Source organism: Sturnus vulgaris, chromosome 17, assembly GCF_052056855.1.
Source record: "Sturnus vulgaris isolate bStuVul1 chromosome 17, bStuVul1.hap1, whole genome shotgun sequence".
Taxonomy (NCBI): domain Eukaryota; kingdom Metazoa; phylum Chordata; class Aves; order Passeriformes; family Sturnidae; genus Sturnus; species Sturnus vulgaris.
The window spans coordinates 3,315,412-3,329,064 of NC_142259.1; the positions used below are offsets into that span (position 1 = coordinate 3,315,412).

Sequence of the window (13,653 nt, forward strand, 5' to 3'; positions counted from 1 at the left end):
TGGGGACTCCGGCGGCCGCCCAAGATGGCGGCGCGTCCGCGCAGCCTGAGGAGGAGCGCGGTGTGCGGGTAACCGGGGCGGGCGGGGGGCGGCCGCCGCGGGGACGGCGATGATCGTGCTGGGCCGCGTCTCAGGCGCTCGCTGAAGGCGCTGCTCGCCCGGCCATGGCTCTAAGGGAGCTGAAAGTTTGCCTTCTGGGGGTAAGTGCCGGGCGGTGGGAGGGAGGGTGGGAGCGGAATGAGGGGCCGGCAGGAGAGGCTCTGTGGTGGCGGGGAGCCTCTTGTCAGAGCTCCGGGAAGCCGCTGGTGATGGCGGAGAGCCTCTGTCAGCGGCTGGAGAGGCTGTGTGGCGATAGCGGAGAGCTCCTGTGAGAGCCTGGAGAGGCACCGAGAGCGGGGAGCTCTCCCCGGCTGCAGGGGGCCCTCGGCCCGTCCTGAGGGACCGGCTGGACGCGCCTTCCCCTCCGCGGTGGAGGTGTCTGCGAGGAGCCAATATCGCTCCTTTTCTAACCTATTCACCTCTTAAAAAAAATAACAGGGGAAACACGAATGTCCAATGTGTGCTTCTCTCTTCCTCCCAGGCTCTTTCGGGCTTGGAGTCCACAAAATAAATAGAAGCACCTGAAATCAAGCTGGTGGGAGAGAGGGAGGGGCCTGAACTTATATTGTTAAGAACAGATGTAGGAAAGTCTTGCAGGTGGTGGAAGGAGGGGACAGGGAGCGAAGCGAAGCAAAGCAGAAGTTTAAAAATTGAAAGGTATGAAACTGTGCTGGCTTGGTCTGAGAACCCTACGTTGAACAGGTGGAGGTGTCACCGCCGGCATCGAAACCCTCTGCTGTTCTGAGTTGTTTTCTGCTTCTAAATGGCCACGTTGCCCTTCAGAGGGGAAGATTATGTGTTTGTGTGGCCTCCCTGTTACGAAGGTATTTGGGGTAACTACTGTTTGTGTTCACATGGCCTGAGAAACCTTTTGTCATGGAAGAAAAGGAGAATAAATACTCAGGAGAACTTGGCCTTGAACTCCCTGAACCACGAACCACATCTGTGTTTCTCTTTTTTGAGATTTGCTCTGGTTAATGAGACTGCAAACAGTATAAAATGCAGAGCTATGATAATGTGCTCTTTCTCAAGAGGAGAATAGCTTGGGCAGGATGAACACAATCATATGTAGTGTGCCTAAATTACTGTAATACTCAGGAGTTTTGAAGATAAAAAATAACTGAATGATGTAAAACTTCATTTTCAGTGAAGCCATTCCTCAAGGGTTTATTCCTTAAAGTTTTAATGACTCAGGAAATGTAATACAAAAAGTTTGTCTTCACATGTCTTAATTAAAATACAATTACAAATGTCCAGCTTCTACTGAGAAGTGTTTTATCACTAAGAGTTTATTTCACTTCTAAAAGTAACTTCTGTAATATCTTTTGCTTTTTAACTGTGGATTCAGTGGTGCAAAAATATACACAATCCAGAATTTTTGCTTTTCGTTTCCTCTTTCACCATTTTTAGCACCGTGGAGTTGCATTAGTAACATGTTTCAGGTGTGTCACAAGAAATTTCAAGTCTTTCATTAAGCAGGGTGGGACAGCATTAGTCAGAAGTTGAATGTGTGTGTCACACTTGTATAATTTCATGTGCTCCATTGGTCCTCCATCCTGGCAAGCTGTATTCAATTGCTGTATATTTTACAAAAAGTGATCTTTTCTCACTGCTGTTCCATTGCAAGGTGTGCCTGCCTTTGTAAAAAAGCCCGAAGTTTGAGTAATAATAAGTGTGAATGCAGATTTTTTTGTGGTCCTTCAAAAAAATCTTAACAGTTTTGTTTTAAAAACTGTAACTTGTCACAGACCTTTCATTTTCTACTAAATTAATATAATACCTGAAGTATTTCACAACTTCTTGGAGATTCTCTGCAGGAATGTGTTATTATGGCAGCGTACTGCAGGATTTGAGAGCAAAAAGAATAATCTGTTTATGGTAATTAATACCACTTTCAACTGTTTCTGTTCTTTTTTTAGGACACTGGTGTGGGCAAATCAAGTATTGTGTGGAGATTTGTCGAAGACAGCTTTGATCCCAACATCAACCCAACAATAGGGTAAGAAACTAAATGAAGTCAATGTGATTTATGCAAGAATAAAATGAAATTACCTGAATAGATCATTTGGAAGTTTTTGGTGTGTGGCAGCCAAATGTAGTAATAAACATGACTGCAGCCTTAATTAAATTTGTGAGCTACCTCAGGACACTCAGTGTCCTCAGCACTCCTGCAGCTTCCATTTTCATGTGTAAGGTCTGGACCCATTTTTGTATTGTTAATCTAAGCTAACAATGAATAAATTACACTACAGATGCTTCTGCTGAAGGGACAGTATGCTTTTCTCATGCACAACCCTTAAATTTCAACACCTAATTGTTATGCAACTCCACGTTTTCTAATTCATTTTTTTTAAGACTCAAGTACTCTAAGTCTCCTAGGTTTTTGAGGGTGGTTAACATACTAATTCAGGTAGGTCTCACCGTTAATTAGTTAAAATGTTACCCATCTGTATGCAATGCACACACAAATCTAACTGATTAAACTGTTTTTGCAGTTGGTCTCAGAGGAAAGGGGGTATTTGAAATTTGAGCCAGTGTAGCAACATTATTGATCTCAAATCTTTCAATGGATAGAAGGAAGGGCAAGCATCAGGAATTCTTGGAGTGGTTGGATCTTTTTATTTCTTTTGCTATCTTTTTTTTTTTTTTTTTTTTTTTTTTTTGCTTATCAAGTGTCTTTTGGGCTGCTTTGATCATAAACAATTTTTGGCTTATGTGAGGACAGCCTTTTCTTGATGCCAGGAGATGTGTGGGGGTGTCAGTACAACTTCCTGTCTCAGGTGTAGCACAGGCTCTGCTACAGCTTTGACCAAAAAAGATCTTGCTGATAAAGATCAGCTGAGTGTCATCCTGTCCTTCTGAAAAATTGGAGTCTCTGTGGTCTCTCTCTTTTCCCTTACACCCCCCTCTTTTTTTGAGTATAAATACTGCCATTGAACTGCAAGATGTTCTGTAGAAGTGTGCTTTTGTTTAAATTTCCCTGTTAACGGAGGTTTATTGACAGTACTGAGATCATTATTGTTCCTTGAAGTGACAGACTGAAAATCTATCTTTTAGCAGCCTTAACAAAATCATTCACTGGTCTGAGGGCTGGTTATTTTGGTAATTTGCCATATAAGTGAATCAAAACTTGCCCAAATGCAGGGATTGTGTGAAGCTCCAACAAGATACACAGTCCAAAACCTTATCGTAATTTTTACTCTTTTTTTATACCTTGCTTTTAGTTTCTAATTGAGACTTGTAGGTGGAAAGGACAAAGAAATAATTAGAGGAGCTTTGAGCATCTTGCAAAACTAAAGCTGAGAATGTTTCAACTTTTTTCCCTGGGTCTTTGAGTTCATGAGATATGATCTTGTTTGCTGTCCTGTTTTCATTCCTCTTAGAATCAGCTGAGCAATCACACTTTGTTGTTGTTCATTGCTCAGTTTCTCACACGGGCAGCTGCAGACTCCCTGTCAGAATTCTGCAACTTTCCTCCCCTCAGGATGCTGAGGGCACATTCAACCAGCATTTACTTCTAGGTACTGTAAAATATCTTGTCCTCCAATACAGCATCTAAAAGGAATATCAAACAAGATAGAGTGCCTACTTTACTGGTAGAAGCAGCTGCAAAATTTAGTAACAAAGCAGATATTATTCCTCCTAAAAGTTATCAAGGAGAACTCCTTGGAGGGTTTTGTTGACCCAATTGTCAAAGGATTTTGAGAAGCATTTAGCCTCTTGTCAGGTACCACTAGGGATGGCTTAGTTGTGATGTGAATTACAGAAACACAAGTTTTCAGTTAAAATTGACTGCACAGAGATGTTTTGGTTTATAGAACCAAGTAAGATAAATTCAGTGTAATCTATGATTTAGGAAGCTGTTTCCATATTGACCAGGGAATTCTGATTTGATGCATAATTTGCATCTTAAAGGAAATTAAAGTCTCTACTGTGCTTTACAAGAGATATTCCTATTACTTTGGTTTTCTTTACTCATTGCAGATATACATCAGCTAGTTAATGGTGTCAAAATGCATTGCAATTAGGCTCTTCCTTTTTAGGGGTGTTGCAACTTCATATTTGGCTTCTTAAAAGACAAATCAGCTTTGGAGATTGACATGCTATTTGGCAAATGATCTGTGTTTAAGGAATGGGGAGAAGGTTACCTCTTAACAGCTGAAACATTGTGAACTGGTCCCTTTCCTTTTCTTTAATGTATCTAGCTAATTGTCCTCTTTTAGCATTGAAACAAGTCCAAAGGCTGCAGTTACAGTTGCTACAAAAGTGTCAAGGACACTATTAAGTGGTTCTTAAACCCCAAGATAAATTGAAGTTCAGAGTCCTGGCCTCAGGTATTCAAAGCTGATCATGCTGAAAGACTCTTGCTGTCTGAGTCTGACTGTACAGCAAGTTTGGGGTAAGAAGCTCCAGTGTCTTCACAATCCTGTCAAAACTGACAGAAGAGCAAGTTTGGAAGTCTGCAATATTTTCAAGTGGCAGAAATTAATCACACAAGAGGTATTCAAGTTCACAGTGTAGGTCTCATGTGCTTAAAACAGTTATGTCACCTATAGTTCCAGCTCTACAAGGATTTCAATTCAGGGTTTGGTTTTTCCAGTGAAAAATGTGCCAACAGGTGAGAGATACAGCAAAGGACTCCCTCCCTCCCTCCTTTGTAAAAGAGTAAGGTCACTGAATTCGTGTTCTTGTGGGAAATACACTCATTCAGCTTCAGCAGATCAAATAAACCACAAAAGTAATTTGCATTATTTAACTGTAAAACATCTAGAATTTGGGCAAGAGGAGAACCTGGAGAATAGGAGAGATGTTTTTTGTCTTCTGGAAATCCAAGAGCCTCTGCAAACTAAAATATGTGATGCCAGACAGTATTTGGGAGCTGTGCAGGGTGCAGACAACAAGCAATTTACTCTATTGATTTCTTTGTCCTGTTAACACCTACCAGTACTGATACCCATCTCCTATTTTATTCCCAAATATGGATTTACTGGCAATTTTCTGACTGTTAGTACAGAGATAGAAAAAGCTGATACAAAGGGAAGAATTTGACCTCTATCCCCCCATAAGTTTCCAATGTGCACTGAAGTGATGCTCTGAGGAAGGATGTTGTTAAAAGGCTGACCTTTCTGGGTTTTTGGTCAGACATCCTGGGGTTTTTTTATCCCAAGCTTATAAATAATTAAAACCAATAATTTGCATTCATGTTGTGTTTTGGTAGATGAATGTCAGTCTCTGAAAGGAAATTTCATCTTTTCTTAATTTCAGCCTTTTTATCTATGTGGTTCATCAGTTTGTGTGTTTGTGTGGGGAAAGCACTTTTATTGGAATGTGAGCCTTTTTGAAAGCTCATGGTGGTAATGAAGTCTCTAAGGATGTATTTATATTCTTAAAAAGCATGAACTATGTATTTGTTTTTTTCAGAGCCTCATTTATGACCAAGACTGTACAGTATCAAAATGAGCTGCATAAATTCCTGATTTGGGATACAGCTGGACAGGAGCGGGTAAGTCAAATCAAATCTGTGGAGAAAGTTTGGGCCAGAGCTTGGGTTGCTTTTCAACTCTGCCCCTGAAAGTCACAAAGTGATCTGATTTTACAAACATGTATTAGAACACTTGTTTCTATGCAGGCTCCTATTAGATGTGGGTGCTGTAGATATGTTTTTATTTTTCATTGTTGTCATGATTAAAGTGTAAAGGTAAGGAAGATTACTTAAGAGGAGTTTATGAAACTTTAGTCTGTGTTTAGATTCACTGAAAGGGAATGGTCTTCTCACAGAAAACAAGGCTGGTGTGGGGGAAGCCAGCAGCTGTCTCTAGTACCATTTCTAGTTGATTTTTAAACCTTCAACTGCAATATTTGCAGCCAGTGCAGCACAAGCATCAAAGTGAGATGAATTACCATGTTTCATAGTACAAGGAAGGCCTTGATTCTGGAAAAAATATACAACTGCTAACACATTCTGTTAGCTTCACTGTTAGGGTTATAAATGTGAGTAGGATGTAGATTTAGGCTTTCCAAAGCAAGAGTTTCAAGCAATGTTACAGGTGATAACTGCTCTTTTATTCTTTTGTAAAGTTTTACTAATCAAATCTGATGGTGTTAGACACTATGTCAAGGAATCTCTTTTGAAATTTAAATTTTAATTTGGTAGTTTGGGGTTTTGATCTCAGCATCATGCATAGTTCTGAGGGAAGGCAACAAAAGCTTTGAAGAAAATGACTAATCAGATTAAATCCCAGCTAATTAATTTGCATGATTTTTACTTGGAATTTAAAAGGAAAACTTTGCTAGAGAACTTGCTTGCTTATGGATTACAAGTAAGAGTGGTAGAAATTACAGTAGCTGTATGAACAATGCTTATTCTTGCTGTTTCTTGACTGCAAGTGAACTACTGGCAGCTGCCAAGTACTCATGATGAGTTTATTTAGGATGTGAGGTAACTGTGACAAAGGTAGGGTTATTACTTTAGGGTAGCAATTGACAATACAGCTGTACTGCTTTCCAGGATTGGCTTGAGAAACAGCCCAAACAAAAAGCCAAAAAAAATCAACAGAACAACCTCCCCCAATAATAACAAACAAACACTTTGTAAAGCCTCAGTCATCCCTATCCACAGGCACTTGACCTTTAGGATTCCTGGTGGAGCTGAGCTGCCAGCTTTTTAGCTTGATAACAACCCTGATGGCTAGGAAGTAACTCAAGTGCATTTGTATTGTGATTTAGTGCTGTAAATTTTGAATGACAGTTTATTTCCTTCCAACAGCATCATATAAAGCAAACTTAAGTTGTCAGGGATGTTTCCCAGGAATATATTCAATAGTATCTGTGTTATCAAAAATATCCTGAGCCCTTCCATTCCCAGCAGTCAGTCAGCATTTGCTGTAAATAGTTTGTCTTAAGTGAACATTGTAGCCCGTTCTGGAATGTTATTGCTGCAAAGTGATATTCTGAGAGGTAGAGTATGAATTTTTAGAGGTTGGTACTCTTAAATGGAAAGCTTTATAAACATGCCTGCCACTGTTTGGCAGGAAACATCCATTACATTTTAGCATTCCACCTGTTCACTTTAACTGTGCAAGCAATGGGAGGACCCTGTAATTTGGATTCAACACAACTTATCTGAGGAAGCATCTCTGTACATGACCAGCATGTTCCTGGTCTATTTTTGGACTCTCAGTGATATCTCTTTAATTTCCTTCCATACGAGTTGCTTGATATCTTTATTGAAATCTAAAAAGGAAAGTTGTCATACCAGGACTCTGACCCAGGAGCTGTGATACCTGTGAAGTTTATATCCATGTCTGAGAGAAGTCACTTGAGACCCCAGTATAACCAAAGAAAACAGTGAAATGTGAGCAAGGATATTTACTTTGAAATGATTCAGTATCTTCACAGAAGTTTCTTTCTCCAGAGCAGGACAGCACTATCACTGCTGTCACAAATGACCTGCCTGGCCCTGAAATCTGTAGCACAGTTTTCTGGTCGTGCAACATATCTGACAATGAATTATGGAAGGGATTCCCTCTGTGGGATAGATCTGGAATACTAAAAATGTCCACACCATTCTTGGAACTGAAATGTCTCTGCTGAGCTAGGATGTGGAATGCATGGAATTCACAGTCCTGGCTTCTTGAGGAGCGTTTGCTGTTTCCCATTTCAAAAGCCCAGCTGCAAATAGTGCTGCAGTGCACTGGGCACTCCCTTGCTCTCAGTGGCTTTGGTGGGGCTGAAGAGCCTTGTTCCAGAGGTGGAAATGTGCACCAAGTCATTCACACACCTCATTTACACACACACCTTATTTCTTCTCTCATTTTTTCTGCACTGAGTTCAGTTGATAGGAGGTCACTTACAGTAATCAGGATTTTTGCCTTCTTACCTAATAGTTTCGAGTTTCCCTGCATAATTACATTATGCATAATTACATTAATAATTCTGTAAAACACAAATTGGAGGCTGGGTGACAAGCTGAAGTCTTTGGAAAAATTGCAAAAGGAAAATCCAGTGCTTCTGGTAACATCTGTTTTGTTAATATATTTATCTGCCGACTGCTCTTAGGTGGAAAAAAGTATCTAAGTGTTGGCAGACAGGAAATGAGAGTAATACAAAATCAGCAAGTGAAGTTGGTTTATTCCCAATGTAAATAGTGAAATAATCAAAAAGCCAGGTTGCAACCAGTCCAAGTAGTGGTTTACCAAATACATTTCCCTTTATATTTTAGTACTTAGAAGGAAGAGGAGGATTATGTCCCAATGTGAACTGAATGCCTGCCCATGTTTCCCTTTCCCACTATTAAATATTTTTGTATTCTGAACTTTGCATTCAAAATCCTATTTTCAAAACAGAATTTGAGAGCCAAATGTAAATGGTCTGGAATTCTGCTTTATAGCAAGATTTTTATGATTTATTATATTGCTCTCAGTTGAACTGTACTAAGCAAAAGGAAATTGGTATTTTATTAGAAATGAATAAGCCTTTATGAAAACTGTATCCAATTCATTGTTTTTTACCTTGAGTAATAAGATGCAGAAAAGCTCTAAATCATATATGCTTACATGGAACCAGTTACATGCAGTTCAGTCTTTACTTTGATCAAGAGTTCTGGTTGCTAAATTAGTTGTCTTGGCTTTTTTGAAGTTGGCAGAATATCCCACTGTTCTTAAGAGTTCTTCATTGATATTTTTGATGCAACTTGATTATGTACTTTATCACTTTTTATTAGCACTGGATTCATAAGGTTCTGCCCACACAAAGGTACAGGCCCTTAGAAGCAAACAGATCTGCTATAGATTCAGTTCTGTAAATTGCAAGAAAATTACTGCTGCCTTTTATCTAACATGTTCCTTGAAGCTCTGCTTGCAATAGGGCACATAATTGTGGGCTTTTGCAGCTTTTTGGTTTAAACATGCTTCTAAATTTGAGGGAAAAATAATGAAGCAAAATACTTAAAGCCATAAGTTAAGATTCTAAAGAAATCAACATTTCTAGCATTTAAGACTTATGACTGATCCACAGGGCTAGAGGTTGACAGCAGCTTCTGAACATTTCTGATCAAAATTAATAGATGCTAGTCCTGGTCAAAGTTGACCTTGCTTCTCCCTGCATTTTTGCCCTTGTTTGGTGTTTGAAGTTGAGCACATGAATGTTTATGTAGACAGTCTGTTAAGTGAGAAGTTCTAATCTAGGCAAAATAAGATCAAGTTTGCCTCCCTGCTGTTTGCAGTAGGTGCTGCTGAGCCCCACACGATTTATTGCCTGGCCTTAGGAGAACAATGCCTTCCTGGGAGATTGTGTGCTCTACTGCACAGACCAGTTGTGACTATAAAGGAAAGGTTTTCACTGCTGTGAGCTTGGTTTTCACTTCTTTCAATAGTAATACTAATGATAGTGAGGTTCTGGAGGTCAGTGGAAGATCAGGTTTATGTTGTTTGCTGTCTTTCTTCCAGTTTCGTGCTTTAGCCCCGATGTATTACCGAGGGTCAGCAGCAGCCATTATAGTGTATGACATCACAAAAGAGGTAAGAAACTTCATCTTGAACTAGTATTACAATTTCTGGGTTTTTTTATTTGTGTCATGGGACACTTCTGACTCTTAATTTCTTAATTCCTTCCGTCTTCTTTTTTTTTTTTTTTTTTCACATTAGGAAACTTTCTCAACGCTAAAGAACTGGGTTAAAGAGCTCCGCCAGCATGGACCTCCCAACATTGTTGTAGCTATTGCAGGAAATAAGTGTGATCTTAATGATGTCAGGTAAATAACTGCTGTCAGGTTTGAGGGTTTTCCTTAAGCCCTAGCATTAAATATTTTAAGATTTTAGAGCAGCTGAATGGTATAGAACAATTTAAGCCATTCTGCTCTAGTGTTGTAGTTTCACAAGGGGTTTGAGCTGTTTCTGCTGTCAGAGGACATGGGGTTTGAGCTATTTCTGCTATCAGAAGATGTGGTTAGTCTGCTCTTGGATGGTCTCACCCACTTCCTCCCCTGTGCTGATGTGAGTACATGTGTGATTGGGCAGTAAATTGGGCTATAAAATGGATCCAGATTAAAACTAACCCTTTAAAAAAAAAAAAGAAAACTGATCCAAGTATATTTATCTTTCTCACACCATGAACACTTGCTGGCATAATGGTGTGGGGATAGCAGGGTTAGGAATGAGCAGTTTACAGGCAGACAGGATTAGCTTTTCTGGTGGCAGTGCCAAGTTACACAAACCTAAACTGCCTGTGAAACTATCGTGTAATAGAAGCTGTTTACCTCACTTTACAAGAAGTGCCCCTGTCAGTCTGTAGCACCTCATTTTGTTAGGAAAAACACCGAGACTATTGGAAAGCATTGTGTAGGATTTTCTAACTTGCTTGTTCAGGTGCCTTCCTTCCCTGCTTAAATATTGGGGTGGAATTGGCCAAAATAGTTGCAGGGAGCGGGAAAAGCTCTTGAGAAACTTTATGAAGAGCCAAACTTTCAGGAAGGCATGTACTAAAAACAAAAGAAGGTCTTTTTTTATTGATGTCCTGGTTAAATAAGCCAAAATTGAGAAAGAAGGTGTGTGTAAACTTCTTGGGTTTAGGTTTCACTGGAAAAGGCACCACAGCTGGTGTCTCAAAGGAGACAGCTGGATATATGTTTAAAGAACCACTGCAAAGGTGGCTCTGAGTATGGTTTTACAAATTGGTAATACCTAGAAGTTATCTAGTGAGCTCTAATAACTTTCATTAGAAATAGCGTGTCTTTTGGAGGAAATAGAGTGTAAAATTATTTAGAAGAGAATTCACATCTCACATGCTCAGCTGGCATCATAAATCTAAACATTGCTATTCAAGCTTGTATTTTAATCAGAGGCAATATTTGAGTCACTGGTCTAAGTCCATGCTCTTGATAACCTGAAGTTCCTCATTACTGAAAGTAGCCAGTGTGTTGTAGAAATTGTATTTGAAGTGATACAACATAAAGTCCAGACCTCTCTACTGGGGTCTGAATTTTTCATTTTGTTTAAGGAAAGATACAGAATCATGAGGTTGCCTACTTTGAGGTGCAGAGTAACTTGTACACTTCTGTGTGCTCAGTATAACAATATTCTTTTTTCATAGCTACATCTTCATGCAAAGTAAATGCTGCACTGATGATTTGTGCAGTGTTGGGAGACACTTTGATTTTTTAAACGGTCATTAGAAATGCACAGGATCATTGGAAATAATACTTTAGGATCTTTTTAGGACACAGAAAGCTGGTGGGGTGAATAACACACCTCAGGAGGATTGATTGCAGACCTAAGCTTAGAGCACTCCAGACAAAACCCCTGCAATGCTGTCAGATGGATGAAGGCCTTGGGTAGTTCATGACTGTGCTCGTACCTCAAGGCAGGGAGACAGCACAGAGTAAAGAATGAGCATCAGCTCCAGCATGAGGGAGCACTGTGATAGCAAACAGGTAAAATATTCATGATAGGAGACACTTAAAAACTTAATCTGTCCCTTAAGGTTTTGAGTAATGGGGTTCTTTTGCATTCATTAATTTTTCTTTGCTTTTTTTTTTTTTTTCCAGAGAAGTCATGGAAAAAGATGCTAAAGACTATGCAGATTCCATTCATGCAATATTTGTAGAGACAAGTGCAAAAAATGCAATAAACATTAATGAACTCTTTATAGAAATTAGTAAGTATTTAAACAGTTAATGTACTTTCTTCTGCAAAAAACTTGAGTAGAAATTAGATTTCTGTATTGCTTTTTGGGTGAAAATTTACAGACTTTATACTAAATTCGATACAATCTGACATGGCTACAAACTGCAAAATGAGCTGCATGAATTTGTGGTCACCTGATGACCTCTAAATATTCCTTCTAGAGGTGTTCAGCCTACTGTGATGCTGCTGGATAAATAGCAGGCAGGGTACTCATGTCAGAAGTCAGTGTCAACTTACCATGTCCATTATTGAATGTTCTAGTTAGTAGTTGCAAGGTTATGGAAGAGGAAGGAAATGGCATGAGGAAGATCCAGACTTTATACATCTGAGAAAAGGAATTAAGTTCTCATTCTTCCTGCTTGTACTTAGGCTAAAAAAATGTATTTTTAAAAATGCAAGAATTCATAAATGCCAGATTACTGTATGGGGAATAACAACTACTGCATGTAGATTTTCCTCAAGTATGTTTGTAGTACCTTGGGGGTTTTTTATATTAAATTGCAAATCTTTTCTGTCCCATTTGTGTTGAGGACAGCAATGATACTATTTATATGTGTGAATAAAAAGCAGACAGTATTCCAAACTGAATTTTATGTGATATTATTTGGAGGATATGTGTCAAGTAACAGCACCAATGTGCAGGTGTGTCAGCCTGTTTGTGAAAAGAGGACTAACTACAGAAACATCAGACTTAAGAAAAAATGTAGGGTCTATAGGAGCAGTTGAATATATTGAAGCTGATGTAAAAAGTATGTGCTGTAGCTTAGCTTCCTGATTTATTGACTTAATAGTTGTTCCCTAAGATTGATCTTGAATAAATTATGGGGGGTAAAATCATAAATCCTCCTCAGAAGAGAATGCTCAACCAGGAACAGTCCATTTTAAAGACTGATGAGATGAGTAAAGCAGCTCTCTCTACAAGCACTCCTTTGTTAAGCCCCATGCAGGTGATCTGTGGAAATACAGGTCAAGGTGGTTGTTCTCAAGCTATTCCAGATGGTATTGCATCCTGCAAAGTATTCTCCAAGTGCTTTTACAGCTCAGCTGTCCAGGTCTGGATGAGCCTGAAGTGTAACTGCTGCTAAATTGACTTCAAACCACCTCTGCTGTCCTTTTGTGCAGCCGTCCCTCTTACAGACATAACACAGACTGCTGCTGCCATCCTGCTGGGCAGGAATGTCATCCCTAGTGACCTACAGCAAACCGAAGGCACATTTTTGTATACAGAGCACACACCGGATGCTTTAGAATTAGTTTCAAGTATAACATTTCCTATCAATTTCTTTTTCCTGCCTCCTTGTAGGTCGCAGAATTCCATCCACTGACACCAACCCCGCGGCCAGTGGGAAGGGCTTCAAACTTCGACGACAGCCATCGGTGACAAAGCGCAGCTGCTGTTGACTGACCCCTTAGAAAATCAAACTTGTTTATACAGTAGGTGGTCTTGGAAGTTAATAGTTCACATTGGGTTTATATTATCAGTCTTAGATCTTTATCTGCTGGTGTTCACACACTCGAGGTCCCCCAAAAAGGGACCGGCTCATCTGACACCTGCACGTGCAGAAAAGACTGCAGTCGTCAGGGCAGCCTGCTGGCTCCCACAGCGTGCAGCTCTCTTGCATTCAAAGGGAATCCATCATCACTTTTTTGGCCTTGCTTGATTGGAAGGTGACTACGTGGATGGTAGAACTGAAATGTTTTCATAGTTTTGTAATCAAGGTTTTGGGAGGTTTTTCTGTAAAAAGGGAAATGAGCACTTTTGGGGGAGATTGGTTAGGAGGAGTCTGGAAGTTAGATGTCGTTTTTTCCTTTTCTTCAGTGAGCCTTATTTTCAATTTTGGTGTAGCTAATCCAAAGTATGATGGGATCGTTG

General features: G+C 39.7%; 1 protein-coding gene across 1 annotated transcript; it reads left to right on the forward strand.

Annotated features, from left to right (window-relative positions):
• Positions 1-65: 65 nt before the first annotated feature.
• Positions 66-13,328, forward strand: RAB22A (RAB22A, member RAS oncogene family). Its single transcript, XM_014873875.2, has 7 exons — positions 66-200; positions 2,019-2,098; positions 5,521-5,602; positions 9,546-9,617; positions 9,744-9,850; positions 11,642-11,751; positions 13,084-13,328. Exons 1-7 carry the CDS (start codon positions 165-167, stop codon positions 13,179-13,181), a joined length of 585 nt encoding a protein of 194 aa, XP_014729361.1. The 5' UTR covers positions 66-164; the 3' UTR covers positions 13,182-13,328.
• Positions 13,329-13,653: the final 325 nt, after the last annotated feature.

What these genes read in the sequence shown, in the direction of transcription:
- RAB22A (XM_014873875.2), top strand. Translation starts at nt 165, where the DNA reads ATGGCTCTAAGGGAGCTGAAAGTTTGCCTTCTGGGG. An exon ending in ATACAGCTGGACAGGAGCGG is followed by an intron (nt 5,603 to 9,545) that starts GTAAGTCAAATC and finishes TCTTTCTTCCAG; the next exon opens with TTTCGTGCTTTAGCCCCGAT. An exon ending in TGTGATCTTAATGATGTCAG is followed by an intron (nt 9,851 to 11,641) that starts GTAAATAACTGC and finishes TTTTTTTTCCAG; the next exon opens with AGAAGTCATGGAAAAAGATG.